Source organism: Hakea prostrata, chromosome 2 (assembly GCF_041222555.1).
Source record: "Hakea prostrata isolate BN-2017 chromosome 2, UWA_Hpros_2, whole genome shotgun sequence".
Lineage (NCBI taxonomy): Eukaryota > Viridiplantae > Streptophyta > Magnoliopsida > Proteales > Proteaceae > Hakea > Hakea prostrata.
Genome location: NC_142601.1, coordinates 60,084,499 through 60,101,810, shown reverse-complemented (window position 1 = coordinate 60,101,810; position 17,312 = coordinate 60,084,499). Strand labels below are relative to the sequence as shown.

Below are 17,312 nucleotides of genomic sequence, written 5' to 3'. Positions count from 1 at the left end.
TCTAAAAAGTCATCTCCACCCACCATTAAGGCTTATGGGAATCTAAGGGTTGTTAAGCCTTCTTATCCACAAAAGGACTTAAATACTCTAACCATTATTCTCCAACATTAATTACTGAAAAACATTATCTTCTTCATTTCCTTGGGCATTTATTCCTCAAGGAAAGTCTCCGGTTTTCGTACCTGAATTGACTTAATCATTAGAGGTGGCTTCATGTCCTTAAAGGGACCCACTCTCACCATTGTTTTGGTCTCAGGAACCAGCCCAAATCAAAAGCGAATGAAGGAGTCCCAAGTACATTTCCACAACAAGAAGAAATTAGTTTTTAATTAGAAATGACATTTATACCCATTATTTAACCTTTAAAAATTGTTATTACAGGAATTAATATAGGAACTAAAAAAATTAAGGAAATTACTATAAATTTTTAAAAATCCTGGCCCCGCACACCCCCCCCCCCCCGGCCCCACTATGGGTTCGCCCCTGGTACTACGTAACTCTCGTATTTATATAAACATGCATGTCCTAGCATTGATTCATTACTTAAAAAACATAAAAACCATATAAATGTTAACCGCTTACACGTCTATCGCAAGTGCACTAATTGGCCAGTTCAGATTAAAATCGGCTACAGAACATCTAGACTATGGGCCCGACTAGTCCTGATTGGATTTCTGAGATGTGTTCTCTGGGTTGTAGATCTTAAACTTAGATGGGAGGATGACTCGATGTGATTTCACCGGGCAGTCATCAAGCCACAGTCTTGGGGTAAAAGAAACGAGTAAAGGCAAAATAAAACCGCCACAAGCTACCATTGACCGGAGCCTGGCATTGATGCAATAGTTTCCCTATGTAGCTGGAAATATGACGATTACCAAATATTCAAGAAACAAAATTTTCATAAACAAATACGATTCAAGTGATGAGGGTTGACAAAACTACTTCCGATGCAATCGATCATTGGCTTTTAATTCAAACGCCAAGTGAAGCAGTCGACCATTAAGCTCAAGCTGGCAGGTCATCTGGCTTCGGATGTCACCATGGAACATGAAATTCCTGGTGATGTCAATTCATCTTCGAGATGAGTTCATTGATGTGATCTTCACGATTGCCAGCATCACCCCCGTCAACGTACCGCTTTTTCTTTCCCTGCAAACCTTCTTCTGACTTGTTGAGCTGGAAGGGCCACAGAAAGTTGACCACCTCTTTAAAGTGTTGACCTGCCGTGGCAATCTCGTGTACAATATCTTCTATGCATAGAATACCATACTCTCCAAGTTCCTGACCAGACAAAGAAATTCAAGTGAGAAGAATATTTGCACAGCAAGGTGGAAAGGGCAAATATGCACACAGTAAGGTAAAAGGAATTTTCATTCGAGATACTGTTAAACCTGTTCAATAATGTTATTATCAGTGAGAGGAACCCTCTGCCCATTTATTTTCCCACAGCCCTTCTTGTAAACCAGCTCCTTAATACTCGTCAGATTAGGATATCTGCAACAGAGAACAAGTCCTAATTAATGCATCAATCAGACAATTCTACACAACAATGAGTTGACAGATCTCTTCCCTACCCATATGTCACATAGGGTTCCACCTTGAGCAACATTTCCATTATTCCATTGTTTGCCTTCACAAAAACACCAGCAAGTATCCTCTTCAACCTCAAATGGTGAAGTATCTTCCTAGTCTTTGGATGCATATCATTTTTTCTGAGAATAAGGAAATCATATCAAACAACAATGTACAATATGGAGGAGCCGCCTTCATTTTTTTTTTGCTGGGGGGGGGGGGGGGGGGGTTGGGGATGCTGTAACAAGAAATTTATTCCATTGATGGTATTCATGCTGCAACTCACCCACAAGTTCGGATGATAAAAAGCAGTTGGGACTTTGGTGTGACAGACAATGAACTTTGTCGCTTTCCCCTGTGTTTCATTCGAACAAAATCCACCTCCTGGATGCATTTATCGCAAAAAATTAGGGGTGGGAGTAAATGGTACACACCAACTCAAAAAATTGTGTACTGGCGATGACCAAACAAATGGATAGGCTGTATGGATATGCTACAAGTTAAGAGTCCAAATCAGGGAAAGGTTGCTTTACCCAAAGATAAAATCTGTAATACAAGTCTACTGGATAGAGGCCTTATAACACGTACCTTATATCATAATAGATGAATTACAAGAACCACAAAATTATGAATCATAAGAACTACCCAATTATAGCAATCAGATCTAGCGAGGAATCCCACACAGGTGGGGTGTAAACTAAATGGCAGCTTCTTAAACCTGTCATTTCCCAAACACAGAATAAAATGAGGGGCAACTGGTTCCTACCAATTCAGTAGCTAAACCGGGCAACAGCAAACCTAGCAGCCCACAATAGCATTTTAGTTTCAGTCAGAGCTCCACTCTGCTAGGATTTTCCCTTCCATCTAAAACATTTGAATAGATCTCTACTAAAAACTGGAACACTTGATTACTAGTTGCGAAAAATGAAAGCTGAGCATTTGAGGTTTAAGGGTAGATGTTTACTTTGCTTCGGAATTCTCTGATATACTCCTCAGCCCTTTTGAAAATGAGCTTTCTATTTTCTTTAGTTCTCTGTTTCTTTTGTCCCAATTGTTCTCTCCTTCTTATTGCCCATTCTTCATTATTTTTCCTCTTCTTCAATACAGTCTCCTGTACATATGGGAGGGACTTCTGTTCTTCATCAGCCATGATGCTCTAAGCTCTTGCCAAGGTCTCGTGAAAAAATTCAACAAAGAAAAGCCAACAATTACCTGAACACAAACAAGATAGAAATTAAACGACTATGCTAGGTCTTCAAAATCTTCAAAGCGAAAATAAAAAGGAAACATGCTACTATATCCCTTTACACCATCACCCGCAAACTAATGAGAAGAACAACAAAGAAAACCATAAATTTTTTCACCAGCCTATGTAAGCATCTCAGAATTATCAAAAGATCATCATCAATTTAAAGATAGGTTTATTTGGAGAGTTTTTGTTTAACTACTTCCAGCATAGCATTGTATATTTATAATAAAGATTCAATTATAATTGAATCACTGAGATAGGGTTTGTTATAGATAACGAACATGCAAAAAACTAAGACATGGGATAACACAGTGTAGTTGGCCCTAAAATCTTGATGTCTGAACAAACTGTTTTGATAGTGGTCACAAATTATATGTAATCTAGTTACCACAAAAGCCAAAAAGAATGAAGCCCCTCAATCATCTAAATGAGATAGCATAGCATTGTATATTTATAATGAGATTCAATTATATTGAATCACTGGATGGGTTTGTTATGATCGCATGCAAAAACTAAGACATGGGATAACACAGTGTAGTTGGCCCTAAAATCTTGATGTCTGAACAAACTGTTTTGATAGTGGTCACAAATTATATGTAATCTAGTTACCACAAAAGCCAAAAAGAATGAAGCCCCTCAATCATCTAAATGACTTCTCTAAAAGCTCCCAATCAGTCTCATTGAGTAAATTCAATATATTTACACTAGTTACAATTCATACACCGTAATCTTACCAAATAGTAATGAAAAAGCATTATTTTTGAGATTTTTTAGCAGGCAGAGGTGATTGAACCTCAAAACCAAGTAAATACAAAGACCAAGGACGCAAATTAGAAACCTACCCCCAGACGATGCTGAGAGAAACTCCTACTTCTCCCTCTCTTCTCTTCTGCAAGGATAATCGGGTGAAGTAGGAGATGCGAGCAAGGCTCTCTTTGGTATCGTGTTCATTTTTATTCTTACATTTTTCAAAAATCAGTACTAAACATTATTTTGGGTCAAAAATGCAAATATCATTGGTAACCAATAGGTAGAACAGATTTTCTACCAGAAAATATGTTTCGCATATCTTTCTACAAAATGAATTTCTATAGGTTTTAAAGATTTTATCAAAAAGAAAAAAGTATATAAACAGAAAAGGATCACTCAAATCTTATAAACATCAATCTCCATCAAATCCAAGGTCACTCAAATCTAACAAACAGAAATGGATCAAAAAGTTAGTAAAAATAGCCTCATGCATAACCTTCAAAGCAGAGATAGAAAGCAGAATGAAGCTACATGCTAAATGCATTGGAAGGAAACAAAATCCTAGATTGGATATCTGAATCTGTTGGACCAGCAACCTCTCAGGGCATTAGGCATATTTGACTAGAAATGGTAGTAGTCAACAGCAACTTGCAAGCAGAATTGCTTTCTAGAACTAAGATTGAATAGCTCTTGTGAAACTAACAGTCTAGTTTAACTTTTAACAGGGAAAGTAAGGACATATAGAGAAGTTGAGAACTCACCTTGGCAGTTGTTGGAAATGTAATTACAAACAAAAGAAGTTTTTTCTTTTTGGCCAACAAAACAAAAGAAGTTGAATAACAGCAAAACAACTGCAAAATATGGTGACAATCCTAAAGGGGAAATTCTATCCATGGGACCATAGCTATAAGAAGTGACTGTTACTTCTCACCATCAACAGTGAAGATCCACACCAAAATCCCATTAGCATCACTGTTGAAGATCAAGAAATGGAGAAACAAATAATTATGTCTATTCTCCACCTGTCTAATTTATAGACAGAAACAATCAGCCCAAAGAGTAAATGGTACCATTTATCGTACACTTTTCCAGTAGTAGATAATTTGAAACTTTAACCCGCACATTACAAACTAAAACGAACAATTAAGTTCCGCAGATAACTTTGAAGTCATGACAGCGTCTAATTGGTTATGGACTAAAAAGAAACTTGATTGAGAAATAGAGTTGAAAGCCTTGCACAAGCAGAGGCTTTTGCTTGATTATCTGTTTCTATTGTACCCAAAAATGAGATTGAACGCTCTCAGGAATGAGGCCTCAATTGATTAAAACAAACAGAGATAAATAGAAAAACTCTCTATAAGAACAAAACCCCATATGACAAGTTTCAGGGAAAGACGAACACGAAGAATTATATGAACATAGACGAATCCTAATGAAAAAATCCGAATCAGTTCACTGACCTTATGGCTCAGCTTCTCACAATCCCACCACCACGAGATGCCAAGACGAATAAGATGGAGAAGAGATAAAATGCTGCAACAAAATGACTCAGATGGACTGGATCACCGGACATAGAGATGATGAAGAAGAGGAACCCCTTCCAAAAGGATGGCAGCAGGGTTCAAGCTTTGTTTGAGAAGAAGTGGAATCCCTTCCCATAGTCTTTTACTTATTGGTATTTGCATTTTTCAACCGACTTTTACCCCCACCAAAAAAAAAACCGACTAGTTTTTGGTATTTGTATATTTTTGAATGCTATTTAAATAGAATAAGTTATATCTCAAACACTATTAAAAACATTTATCTAAATGAAAATAAAAAAATTACACAAAAAAATGCCTAAAAATATCTTAGAGCTAACAACACAACAGTTTATGCAAAGTTTAAAGCATTGTGTATTGGTATATCTGTTGGGTGATTTTAAGAAACTCGTATCGTAGATATGTATCGATGTGTGTGGAATTGAATGGGAATGATCAAAATATGTAGGGAAATGGTCTAGTTTGAATAAAAAACAATAGATATAGCTAATAAATAATCATTCTATCATGCACCTATTACTTAAACATGAAATCCCTAATCACCAAGAAGAAATGACACCTCTTTAGATCAGATTTTATTCATACTAGTTCTGAAATATCTTAATCTAAACAAACACATTCATTCAAGTTCACTAACAAGTAATAATAAACACTTCAGCTGTGTTTTTTTATTCATAAGACTAAGAGTAATAGAGCTTAGGGTTTAATTCCCCTACTGTAACATGCAGTGACTAAATGATAATTTTTCAGTAGCTAGATGACACAAAACCTGTTTTAAACAATCAATCCAAAATTCTGCCTCTGAAAACACAAGCCTAAAATCAAGATTCGTAGAAAGACTTAATCAACAACAGTAAATATTGCACTGCATATATACTACTTTGTGTTGTCTACCACCCTATACATGGATAAACCAATCAATATTAGCCCCTAGTTGGTTTCTTTATTGGTTTGTTACAGAGAAATATCCCTTTCCCAATAGTTTTCAGAAACCAGTAAATGGACTACAATTTTGATGCACGGAAACAGGGAAAAATAATCACAATAGAACTCAAAATAGATATAGGAAAACACTAACAGCAGAAATTCCAGGAATTATGGTTGATCCATTATAGCCTAAACAAGTGCTTGCTGATAAGAATTAAGAAAAGGACCAATATCTAACCACCAAACCGTAATATTCACCATGGAAGCCATTGCATCCTAACCCTTAATCAAATTTGAAACCGCAAACCACCAAACCGGAGAACAGAAAATTACAACCAAAGTGACAAAACTCAGATTATGATTACTAAAAATGCATAAAATATTACTGCAATTTCAAGTTTCATCTGAAGATATCTGGGAGTAAACCCTAAAATGGACTTCTGTCTTAAACGCTTGAGATAACTGTGGCAGCTAACTGGGCGAGTGGGCGGTAGGTTTGCATGAAAGAAAGAGAACAAGGGGGTGATAGAAGAAGAAAAGAAGAACAGAGAAGAAGAAGAAGAAGAAGAAGAAGAAGAAGGAGAAGAAGCGGCTACTACTTACTGTAGGAGAAGTCACTCGAGCAGCAGCTGAAGAGGGGACTAGTCTGCAACTCGTAGCGGGAGATCGACTTCCGCCTCAAAGAAACCCTTGTTTTCACCCTTTCTGAAGTTGCTTCATTACTCATCGTCAATGTATCGATGCGTATTAACCGATACAATTTCAAAGCCGAAAAGGGCAAAAAAAACATAAAAAAGAATCACACATCCTCCTAGCGTATCGTTTCCAAATGGTCGGCCGATACATATTATTTTTTTATCTTTGTAATTTTCTTTTTGGGTACTTGAATTTGGTAAACCTTGTTTTGTATTGGAATCTAGGAACAATTAACTTTCTAAAATAAAAGAGACATACTCATATCGTATGACGTCTTAATGTGTATCAGCCGATACATATAGAGACATAGCAAACGATGTGAACAAAATAAACTACAGAGGTGTATCGGCTGTTTCGTATCACAGTTTGATAATCCTGATAAGAGACAACACTGATCGATATTATAAATCTTGGTTTTGTGCAACGTTTAAAGCATTTCATAATATAATACATACTAGCCGATATGTTCCTATATTGAAACAACCGGTATAATATACATTGAAAAGTCTCTATTGGATTTCATTAAAATGTTTGACCAGTACAGTATAATACTTGATGTGAACTAATACATCTCTTAATATTCCAAAACATATACAATACTCTAAACTTGTGGAATTTGATGCACACCTACACTCCAAACCTTTAATGGATTTTGAGGGCAGGAGAAGTAGCTAAGTAGCAAGCGTTGGTTTTTGCTTGGAAGTGTTTGGGATTTTTGGTTAAGCAGGCTGGGCTTAAATAGTTTATTTACTCAGTACTGGTGTGGCTTCAGCCTAATGAGTGTTAAATTATATAAATAAATATCGTAGAGAACAAATTTCATCGAGGATCCGTGGCGCAATGGTAGCGCGTCTGACTCCAGATCAGAAGGTTGCGTGTTCGATTCACGTCGGGTTCAAATCCCCACCCTCGGTTTTTTGTGTCTTTTTCTCCTCTTTCTATCGAGCAACTCTTTGACCTCTAGATTTGCTATTTTTTCTTAATCTTTGCTGATTGAGGATTTGCGATTTGAATTTTGTTCCATTAATTCTTCTTTTTCACGCGCGACACTGCCGTGCAAACTATTCGGGCATTCAGCTGCTTTAATCTGGTAAATTCTACTGGTTCTTTTTTTTTTCTTTCTTCATGTGTAAAGAGTAAATCATTCTGGAAATTAGAGATTCTGACATTAACATATTTGGATTCTGCTGTTTCTTCTTCTTCTTTTCTTTTTCAATGCTAATTATTGTTTTTAACAGCCTTTTTCTTTCATTATAAACTAGTTCTAACTAAAGTCTCCTCGACTCGTACAATACTCAGGTGCTTTCAGAAATGCCGTTGTAGGCCTATGGAGAACCTAACTACTCCTAGCTGGGGAGGGGTCCTTGAAGAACTGTAATTTCCTTTTTCTCCAGTTAGTTTTGTTTGTTTTGAAAAGCTTATTCATGGGCATCTTATTTTGTTTTTATGAAACCATTGGATTTTACCTGAAAAAGTAAAGATTCGGAAAATGTGGGAGTTATTCCAGCACCAAAACCTCACATTTTTAAGAAATTATGATTTCTCACGCAATGTTTAGTGGGATTTAATTGTTTTTTCTTTCATTTGAACACCAAAAGGAGCACAGACCGATGCAAAAATGATCTAGATCTTAAGTTCAACAGTTTGAGAAATTAAGCTGAAAGACAGTGGAATTTGAGTTTGCTGAATTATCTTTGCTTAGCCAAGGACGTTTTGAGTTTATGGTGAATCACCTCTGTGGGAGGTCAGTGGAGTCCAGCAAGTAGGAAATGATTGATGTAGAACCTGGTCTGGACTGAACCAGCTGCAAACCGACCACCTGGCCAGGTCCTTCAACTTATGTGCGACTATGGGAAAAGTAGAGTCAGTAGGCCAATCTAGAGATTCTTGGCATCGACATATTAACATGTAATTATGCCATTCATTAGAACTTCACTGAACCATTTTGGTTATGAAGTTTCTTCGTTTTTCAGTGCTAATATTCTTTTAACAGTCCTTCATTTGTAACCTAGGTCTAATTAATTTCCCTGGAAGGGCAGCTTAAGTATATGCTACAACATATATAACCATTATAAACTAGACCAGGAGTGATCTTGTTTGATGGTGAAGTCTTGAGATGTTACCAGTAGGATTTTCCAATACGAGGAAGAAGAAAAAGAAACAGAAGAGGAAGGGACCTGTTAGGTCCTCATCCAATAGATTGAAAATTGATGGTTATGGATTTAATTGTTTTTTCTTTCATTTGAACACCAAAAGGAGCACAGACCGATGCAAAAATGATCTAGATCTTAAGTTCAACAGTTTGAGAAATTAAGCTGAAAGACAGTGGAATTTGAGTTTGCTGAATTATCTTTGCTTAGCCAAGGACGTTTTGAGTTTATGGTGAATCACCTCTGTGGGAGGTCAGTGGAGTCCAGCAAGTAGGAAATGATTGATGTAGAACCTGGTCTGGACTGAACCAGCTGCAAACCGACCACCTGGCCAGGTCCTTCAACTTATGTGCGACTATGGGAAAAGTAGAGTCAGTAGGCCAATCTAGAGATTCTTGGCATCGACATATTAACATGTAATTATGCCATTTTGGTTATGAAGTTTCTTCGTTTTTCAGTGCTAATATTCTTTTAACAGTCCTTCATTTGTAACCTAGGTCTAATTAATTTCCCTGGAAGGGCAGCTTAAGTATATGCTACAACATATATAACCATTATGAACTAGACCAGGAGTGATCTTGTTTGATGGTGAAGTCTTGAGATGTTACCAGTAGGATTTTCCAATACGAGGAAGAAGAAAAAGAAACAGAAGAGGAAGGGACCTGTTAGGTCCTCATCCAATAGATTGAAAATTGATGGTTATGAATTTATGATGCTGTTGATCAAGAACTCGTTGTCCAACGAGTTTAGAATCTGAATTGCCTCATCATATGTTGTTTTTGAGTCATTTATTGCTCTCTCACTCTTTTTTTCTTTGGCCCCAATATTCTATTCTCTTCCAAAGCAACAAGTCTCTCGTTGGAGGTGATTGATCACAATTGTAACAATAAGGCGCTCATTTTGAAGGTGCTCAAGAAATGTATAAAAAGGAGAGTTGTTCATTGGATGCTTGAGTTGGCTCATATATAGCGAAATTAAAAACTATTCAAAGAAAAGAGGGAGGAGATGAATCCACCATCTTATACATTTGTGTTTGGACTTTGGATAGATGATTGTCTAGCCTATTTATTGTAGATTCATGGTTGTTTTATGAGTTTTGAACATTGAATTCGGGATGTTTTGATAGACTTTTGTGGCTTGATTAGGATAGTGTAAATGCATGATATACATTTTCTTTAGCTTTTTCTATATGCATTTCAACTTACATGTGCTTGTCTTGCTTACTCTCTCTCTCTTTCATTTTTTGTTAGACCTAATATATGTGTGGGACTTATTTTGTTCTTTGGGAGATGGACTTAAATGTGTTTAATATGAAATGTTATCTATAAATAGTTGTTCATAGGGAAAATGATAGTGATACCAGTGTTCACAACTTATTGTAATTGATTTGTGTCTAATATGATATGTTATGTATGGGCAGTTGCTATGGATGGTGAACCCGATAATGATTCCAGTGGTGACTCACTGTTGCCACTTATTGTAATTGGTTATGCAATTCAATATTTGAAGCGCAAGCGAAGTACTGATGATGACAGTGATGATGGAACAACTTCCCAAATTACAAGACAACCAATGCATACAGACAAACTCACAGGTCATGCATGGGTCTTTGAAATGCTAAGCCCTGATAGACCACCAAGAAGGGTTCGTAAAGTATTTCGTATGTCTAGGGAGCATTTCACTAGGTTGGTTTCTGCATTGAAAGAACGAGGTTTATTGGCAAACACAAAGAACATTACAGTGGAGGAACAATTGTCAATGGCCATCCTAATGATGGCTCACAACATTAGAAATGATGTTATCCAAGAGTTGTTTCAACATTCAGGTGAAACAGTGAGTCGTCACTTCCATAGCGTTTTGGCTGCCCTACGAACATTTTGTAGAGAGATGGTACAACCACCATCATTTGAGGAGACACCACATCAGATCAAATCCAATCAGAAGTATTATCCTTTTTTTGCTAACTGCATTGGTGCAATAGATGGAATGCGCATAAGCGCATCAATTCCACTTGCAAAGCAAGTACCTTATACATCCGGTAAGAAAAGTAAAGTTACCCAGAATGTATGTGCTGCATGTTCTTTTGATATGTGCTTCACCTTCCTTTGGGCTGGGTGGGAGGGTTCAGCACATGATAACCGGATCTTATGGGAAGCCATCCACACTCCTCGTTTGAACTTTCCTCATCCACCACCAGGTAGCATTTCATATCATAGTTTTTTCATTGTCAAATTTGTTGGATATGGCTATCATTTGGAAGTTTAACTTTAGTTTAATTTTCTAGGAAAATACTATCTTGTTGATTCTGAATACACACATATGCCTGGGTATATGGCTCCGTTCAAGAATGTTAAATATGATCAACATGATTTTAGAAATACAAAACCACAGGGAGCAGAGGAGTTATTTAATTGTGCACACTCATCTTTAAGAATCATTACTAAAAGATCATTTGGCGTCTTGAAGAAGCGTTTTCCCATTTTGAAGACGATGCCTCCATATAGTTTCAAGACACAAGTATTGATTGTGATTGCCTGTGTGGCCATACACAATTTCATTAGAAAGCAAATGACATCGGATTGGTTGTTTGAAAAAGCAGAGAAGGGAGGGTTTGATGATGAGAGTGAAGATGATGACAATGATAGTGATTATGAGGATGTGAATACAGCTATTGTGGTCGATGCTATGCAACTACAACAATGGGAAATGTATCGGAAACAACTTGCAGATCAGATTGAGGAAGCCTATGAGGATTTAGGATGAACAGATGTGTTTAATTTTTTTTTCTATTTTCTTGTTTAACTGTTTGGTATGCTGCCTTTGCTAACAGATATTATGGATGGACTACCATGTAATTTGGACGATTTCTGTTTTTCTTCTCATAATGCATGCACACTATGTCTGTTTTGGTCACTTTGATAGCCCAATGTGGCCTACTTGACAACTTTGGAGTAGGTCCCAGTCCATATTTTATGGGATAGTTCAAACTTCAGCTGAACTTATTAAAACAAATAACTTCCAATAAAAGTAAATGAGGGTTACAAAATTTGTTCTTCACATTGGCAATACCAAACCCATTTCTTACACTCAAATCTTTCTCTCTATGGTTGCCTCTACTTCTGGCCTTAAATTATTCCCATATGTGATTTATCAGAAATAGAAACTGTATTATAGGTAGGCTTACCACAGAGATCGGGTGCAGCGGGATATGATTTCATTGGTTCATGTACAAAAAGAGGTTGTGGCAGGTAATGCTGGCCTAGCAAATTCTACTATCTGATTGGTTCTAGAAGGTGTAAGATAGAACCTATGGTGGCAGATGACAAGGGATGCGGAAGAATTGAGGTTGAATTTGAAGTGTTCTGTTCATTAAGTATAAAGAACTTGTTAGCTCCATGGTAATTGTTGGCACTTGGAGAAAATTGAGGACCTTATATCTCTATTTCAGGATATACAGTTTTGTTTTGTCTGCAGAGAAACAATTGGACTGCTGACATTTGGTCAAAGCCTCAGTCCAGTTCATGTTACTGTTATTTATATCAATGACTTACCCGAGAATAGCAATACTGAAGATTTGCTTCTGTGTCTCTGTTTATGAGGATGTTTTCATGTGAAAATTTCTTGTTTAATATTTACATTAATACAATATTATTTTGTTCTCTCCATACCTTATTCTTTAGTCTTGATTGCAAGCTTAGTTATGGAGAAACCCTTCATGAGTATAAACTGTCAATTCAAGTTTGCTTGTGCTTCACTCTCCACCTTTTCTTAAATTAGGGTCCAGGGATGAGCAGCAACACATGCCCATTTACCAGGATCCAATTCTAAGGGCACACCACTTGATCATACTTCTTTGCTGTTGCATTAGGCTATATATGTCCTCAACAAGTGACACCTCCTCAAACAGATGAGATTCTGCTCTTTCAACAAATAACAATAATTATCATAGTATACTACCAGAACTTCGCATGGGATTATTAAGGCTGCATATATATGCCCCTCCCAGATCCTGCAGTGGTGGGCCTTCTCCAATGGACTCTCTTTTCACTAGAACTTTGACAAGAGAAAGAACAGGGATACACAAATGAATGTTTAAAACTTCGATAGAAAGTTCAAAAGGTTGAAATCCTTCCTAATCCATTAAAATTTTGAGGTTAAAAGAGGTTACACTTCTTTCCAAGTACAACTATTTTACCATCTTGTTTGGGGATGGGCAATATTGGGATCAATTTTATAGGTAAACAATAACAATGAGAACCAAAAGGATGTATGCAAGCCATTTAAGAGTCCTTCCATGTTTTGCTACTTGTTCAAAGCCTAAAATTGACAATATTGTTAATTAAAATACTTGTTCTTGGCCTTGATAAGCAGTTCATGCAACTTAAAGCTGGTGAACCTGGCCTCAACTCATGAATCTTGGTAAAATGTTTTTCTAGGTAGGACCCCTATTGTGTGAATGTTATTTGATTGTGTTGCCGTGTTGTTATTTTGGTTTTTCTTCTTAAGCACATCAAGCTAAATTCCTTTCTCAGCCTATTGGCAGAATATGAATTTTGTAGGATGACTTTTATTGATGATTGAACATGGATCTGTTAGCTGTAATTTTGTGTAAATGGTCCTTGTATCTTTTCTTGTAATGTTTTCTTGTAATGTGCTTACTTGTTTGGATATTGGCATACTAGAATTTAGAAGGCATTCTCGTGTATATAATTCCATTCCATCTCTTTGATGAAATACCCAATTGCACATACCACATCTACCAAAGTTATCATGGTATCAAAGCCAACCACTCGTGGTCTGTTCACCCTAGCACTACACTGCGGTCATTAAGGCTGCGTTTGGTTCTGTAATTCTCTGGAATCAGATTCTAAGGAATCATGATTACAGTTAAGAAAAACTATTTGGTTCAGAAATGACTCAGAATCCACATGATTCCATGGAATCAGGTGATTCTATGTTTTCGTGTAAAATGAGTGATTCAATGAAAAACACCTCAATAGGAGGTTCCAAATAGAATCACCTGATTGAAGCCATCCTATAAATAGAGGTGATTCTACAGAATCACACCCATCGTATGAAAGAAGTCGAGCGTACTTCATCTTCTGCGACCTTCTCTCTAAACGAGCATTTTGTATTTTGAACCCCGAACTCGAGCCAAACTGCAATCTCGCCTCTTGTCCCTCTACAAACCCTAACTGTACAACAGTGAGTGCAAATGAAACGTAGGAGGTCATCACATTTTTGCTTCATCGCACAGGTAGCCAACAAGTGAAGTTCTCTTGTGGATATAATCGCCTATTTGGAAGAATCTACAATTAGGGTAGTGGTCAGAAGTCATCACTTGTTGAGGTATGCAGTTATCTTTACTCTTTCTGGGGTTGGAATTTCCTTCTCTCTACATACAAGCCCTAATCTTCATTTCTCTTCTCTCATGAAGAAGCTGGTTTCTAGGGTTTTAGAACAATCTTGATTGATTTATCTGCTGAGGTGAGATGCTGGTTTATCCTGATAAATTTTCCAGTGATTACACACTCTTTGTACACTGCAAACTATCTTTCAAATTTGTTAGGGGAGAAAAGAGCTTTATTCAGAAGTGTTTCTTAATTGGAATGTATTATCATTAAAAGTCTACTAATGCCTTCTTCCTGCGTGTTTGAAACTTTGGCTTTAGTCAATGAAAGGTATTGGTATAAGTTTTGGGCTCTAATTACCCTTCTATAGCTAGCAGAGCTTCTGAACAATGGAAGAGAGTAAAGGGGAAAGAGGAGGGGTAGGGTCAGACATTCTTTGTTACATGGCTCCCTCCGTCATTTCTCAGATACCTGATTTCCATACCTGGTTCATTTGGATCATTGTTTCTTAAAATTATTTGCCATACAGCTTCCTTTTCAAGAAGGCTGAGAATTTCATATTGCATGAATTATCTCTGTTGGTAAAATATTGACTCAGTAAACTAAGTTCCAGATGGGTCTATACTAGTTGGAGTAACTTCAATTGATCAAGGCAGATTATTTGATTTCCAATGAATCGCATTTTAGATAACTCTGATCTTTATCACTTGAAGTTTCTTTCAAATGGAACCAGCATTCACCTGTGCATATACCACAAGTCGGAAGGGTTTATACTTCGGCTTGTTTTGCATCTGTTACAAAACAATATTTGATTCCTCTGCTGTGTGCTGTTATTCTAGTAAAGTGATGCCCTTTTAGGGGCTTGCATTTACTTGAATATGAACTGCAGGAGGTTCTGGACTACATGTCACTGAGGATCCAACTTCATTAAGGCTCTTTGCTTTAACATGAAGTGCATGTTGGATAAACTATTGTATGAGCCCAAGAGCATGACCCAACATTGACATGACTAACTGTGACATTGAAAAAATTACAAAAGAGATGCAGATTCTCAGAGGCATTTGAATATCTATTTTTTTCTTTTATCCAAAAGGAAACTTCATTGGATATATAAGAGGGTACATTACATCTGTATGGTAGGCTGGACCTGGACTGTTGTATTAAGATAGATAATGATACTTCTCATACAAGGAGATTAGGAGAGGAGAGATCCACTTGGATAGATATTTGAACACCTTTATTTACAAGATACCACTTGGATAGATATTTGAACACCTCTATTTACAAGATACAAAAGGTATATATAGTCAAGAGGCCAAGGTTGTTTAGGAGTTGGTAAAAGATTGGTTAATTCCTCATTTTTTTTACATGTTAGACAAGAGGTGTCATCCAAGCCATGAGATTGAGCTGCTTCTAAGTTCTAACCCAGCAACTGCTCCCTCCAAAATGGATAGTCCAGCAACTTTCCCTGCTTCATAGTGAACACAGCTACCATATTTTACATAGCAAAAAACCCAGCTGAACTGCCTCAGTTGGTAATACAAAATACCTGCCAACCAGAGTTGGGATATTAGAGTGTGGGCATTGAACATTCAATAAAGGGGGGTTCCATTTGACTTGACTCCGACGGCAAAGAATGAATAGTTCAGCTGTAAGATGAAACCAAATATTGTATTTCACTTAAAACATTGGATGGATGTTTGATTTGTTAGTGAATACTCTTTGCTCGAGGCTGATGTAGACTTCCTAATTCAAGGACAACATACTTGAGGTGAACATATGTTCTTGCTAATCTAGAGAGCTTGGAATTTAATTTTTCCTCTCAAAGACATTTGATTTTTTTTTTTCAAATCTGCAGTTTGTGGTTTCTCTGCTTCTGTGGCTTATTTACAAGCTTCTGTATATCCCTATTTGGAGTTGATGTATAAATTTATTGAGCTCTATGCTTGAGTGTTCAGAGGAGCCATTATGCAGCCGGAACTGTGATTGATGTGTCCAGTGGTTTGTGAATGCTTGCTTTTTCAGATAGATTCACTTGTCAGAATCAGGTTAACCAAATGGTTTTTCAAATAGATTCATTTGTCAGAATCAGGAAAACCATTCGGTTTTTTATTATGAATATAATCCTACAGATCCTAATTCCACAGAATTATGATTCTCTAGAAACATGATTCTAATGTTGACTCCAGAGAATTATGGAACCAAACACAACCTAATCCTGTCATAGTAATCTTCTCCTTGCTGCAACTGCTAAACTTGATTGTTGTTCTGTCCAGCCACTGCTTACTACCCTTGGCAATCTAATGATCTTCTGGTTTGACAAAATATCTTTGTTGCCACTACTCCCTCCCTCCACCCTCCCCCCCACCAAAAAAAAAAAAAGAAGAAAGGATCAAAACTCTCTTGTTTGTTCAACGCCTTTTTATGTCTGCTGAGTGTTTTTTTCAGTTGCATACACCATCACCTGCTATTCCCACATCCAGCCTTCTGCCACCGGTCCTTTCTTCTTCTGCAAAACCCATTCCTGAAAATCCCCTTCTAGGGCTTCATTCGTTCTGAACAACTACCTCCACCATCCCCCTATAACAGTCTCTACCCACTCTTCCATTCTTCCTTATTTCCTCTGTACCTTTTTTTTTTTTTTTGGATGAATGAATAATTATATTAAAGCAAAGAAGAAAACAAAGCGAAATGAATAAGGGGGGGAGGGAGAACCCGCAAGAGAGAGCAACACTCAAGGGGGGGAATAAAAGAGCAACTGAGCCCCCAGGTGCTAACAATAAACCTATTCCTGGGGATATCATCAATAGGGGGATGGGGAGAGGAGAGCAATCTAGAAGACACATCAAAATAGATGGCTTTCCAATGAAATCTAAAGATCGAGATTTGGAAGTCTATCTTCTAAAGTTACGCTCCCACTAAATGTGGTGAATGGTGGCACTAAAGACTAGCTTGCCTACATGGTCGCAAATGGAGCGTCCGACAAAGTTCCTTAAGAACCAAGACCAATCACGAACAAACCCAAATGAACGTCTCAAGCGAGGCCAAATGGAAGCAATAGATCTTCCCCAAAGGG

General features: G+C 37.2%; 2 protein-coding genes and 1 non-coding gene across 4 annotated transcripts; 2 read left to right on the top strand and 1 right to left on the bottom strand.

Annotated features, from left to right (window-relative positions):
* Positions 1 to 879: 879 nt before the first annotated feature.
* On the bottom strand, positions 880 to 6,782 carry LOC149025372 (large ribosomal subunit protein uL30y-like). 2 transcript variants are annotated; one of them, XM_089145596.1, is made up of 6 exons: positions 6,643 to 6,782; positions 2,537 to 2,784; positions 1,859 to 1,956; positions 1,575 to 1,712; positions 1,392 to 1,494; positions 880 to 1,281 (listed from the first exon to the last, which is right to left on the bottom strand). In XM_089145596.1, exons 2-6 carry the CDS (start codon positions 2,720 to 2,722, stop codon positions 1,066 to 1,068), a joined length of 741 nt encoding a protein of 246 aa, XP_089001722.1. In that variant the 5' UTR covers positions 2,723 to 2,784; positions 6,643 to 6,782; the 3' UTR covers positions 880 to 1,065. The 2 variants fall into 2 exon arrangements, with proteins under 2 accessions (XP_089001722.1, XP_089001723.1); XM_089145597.1 differs by lacking the exon at positions 6,643 to 6,782 and adding an exon at positions 5,032 to 5,377.
* Positions 6,783 to 7,561: 779 nt separating this feature from the next.
* On the top strand, positions 7,562 to 7,633 carry TRNAW-CCA (transfer RNA tryptophan (anticodon CCA)). The gene has a single exon. It is a non-coding gene; the product is annotated as a tRNA-Trp (tRNA).
* A 21-nt stretch (positions 7,634 to 7,654) lies between these two features.
* Positions 7,655 to 16,854, top strand: LOC149025370 (uncharacterized). Its single transcript, XM_089145595.1, has 4 exons — positions 7,655 to 7,825; positions 8,035 to 8,109; positions 10,306 to 11,082; positions 11,170 to 16,854. The coding sequence occupies exons 3-4, from the start codon at positions 10,311 to 10,313 to the stop codon at positions 11,646 to 11,648; spliced, it is 1,251 nt and encodes a 416-aa protein (XP_089001721.1). The 5' UTR covers positions 7,655 to 7,825; positions 8,035 to 8,109; positions 10,306 to 10,310; the 3' UTR covers positions 11,649 to 16,854.
* The last annotated feature ends 458 nt before the right edge of the window (positions 16,855 to 17,312 follow it).

Bases quoted from the DNA above. Each gene is read 5' to 3' on its own strand.
- LOC149025372 (XM_089145596.1), bottom strand. From the start codon at position 2,722: ATGGCTGATGAAGAACAGAAGTCCCTCCCATATGTACAGGAGACTGTA. The intron at 1,495-1,574 runs GTAGGGAAGAGA...TCTCTGTTGCAG, and splicing joins GAACCCTATGTGACATATGG to ATATCCTAATCTGACGAGTA. The intron at 1,282-1,391 runs GTTTAACAGTAT...TTGTCTGGTCAG, and splicing joins ATAATAACATTATTGAACAG to GAACTTGGAGAGTATGGTAT.
- LOC149025370 (XM_089145595.1), top strand. From the start codon at position 10,311: ATGGATGGTGAACCCGATAATGATTCCAGTGGTGACTCACTGTTGCCA. The intron at 11,083-11,169 runs GTAGCATTTCAT...TTAATTTTCTAG, and splicing joins CTTTCCTCATCCACCACCAG to GAAAATACTATCTTGTTGAT.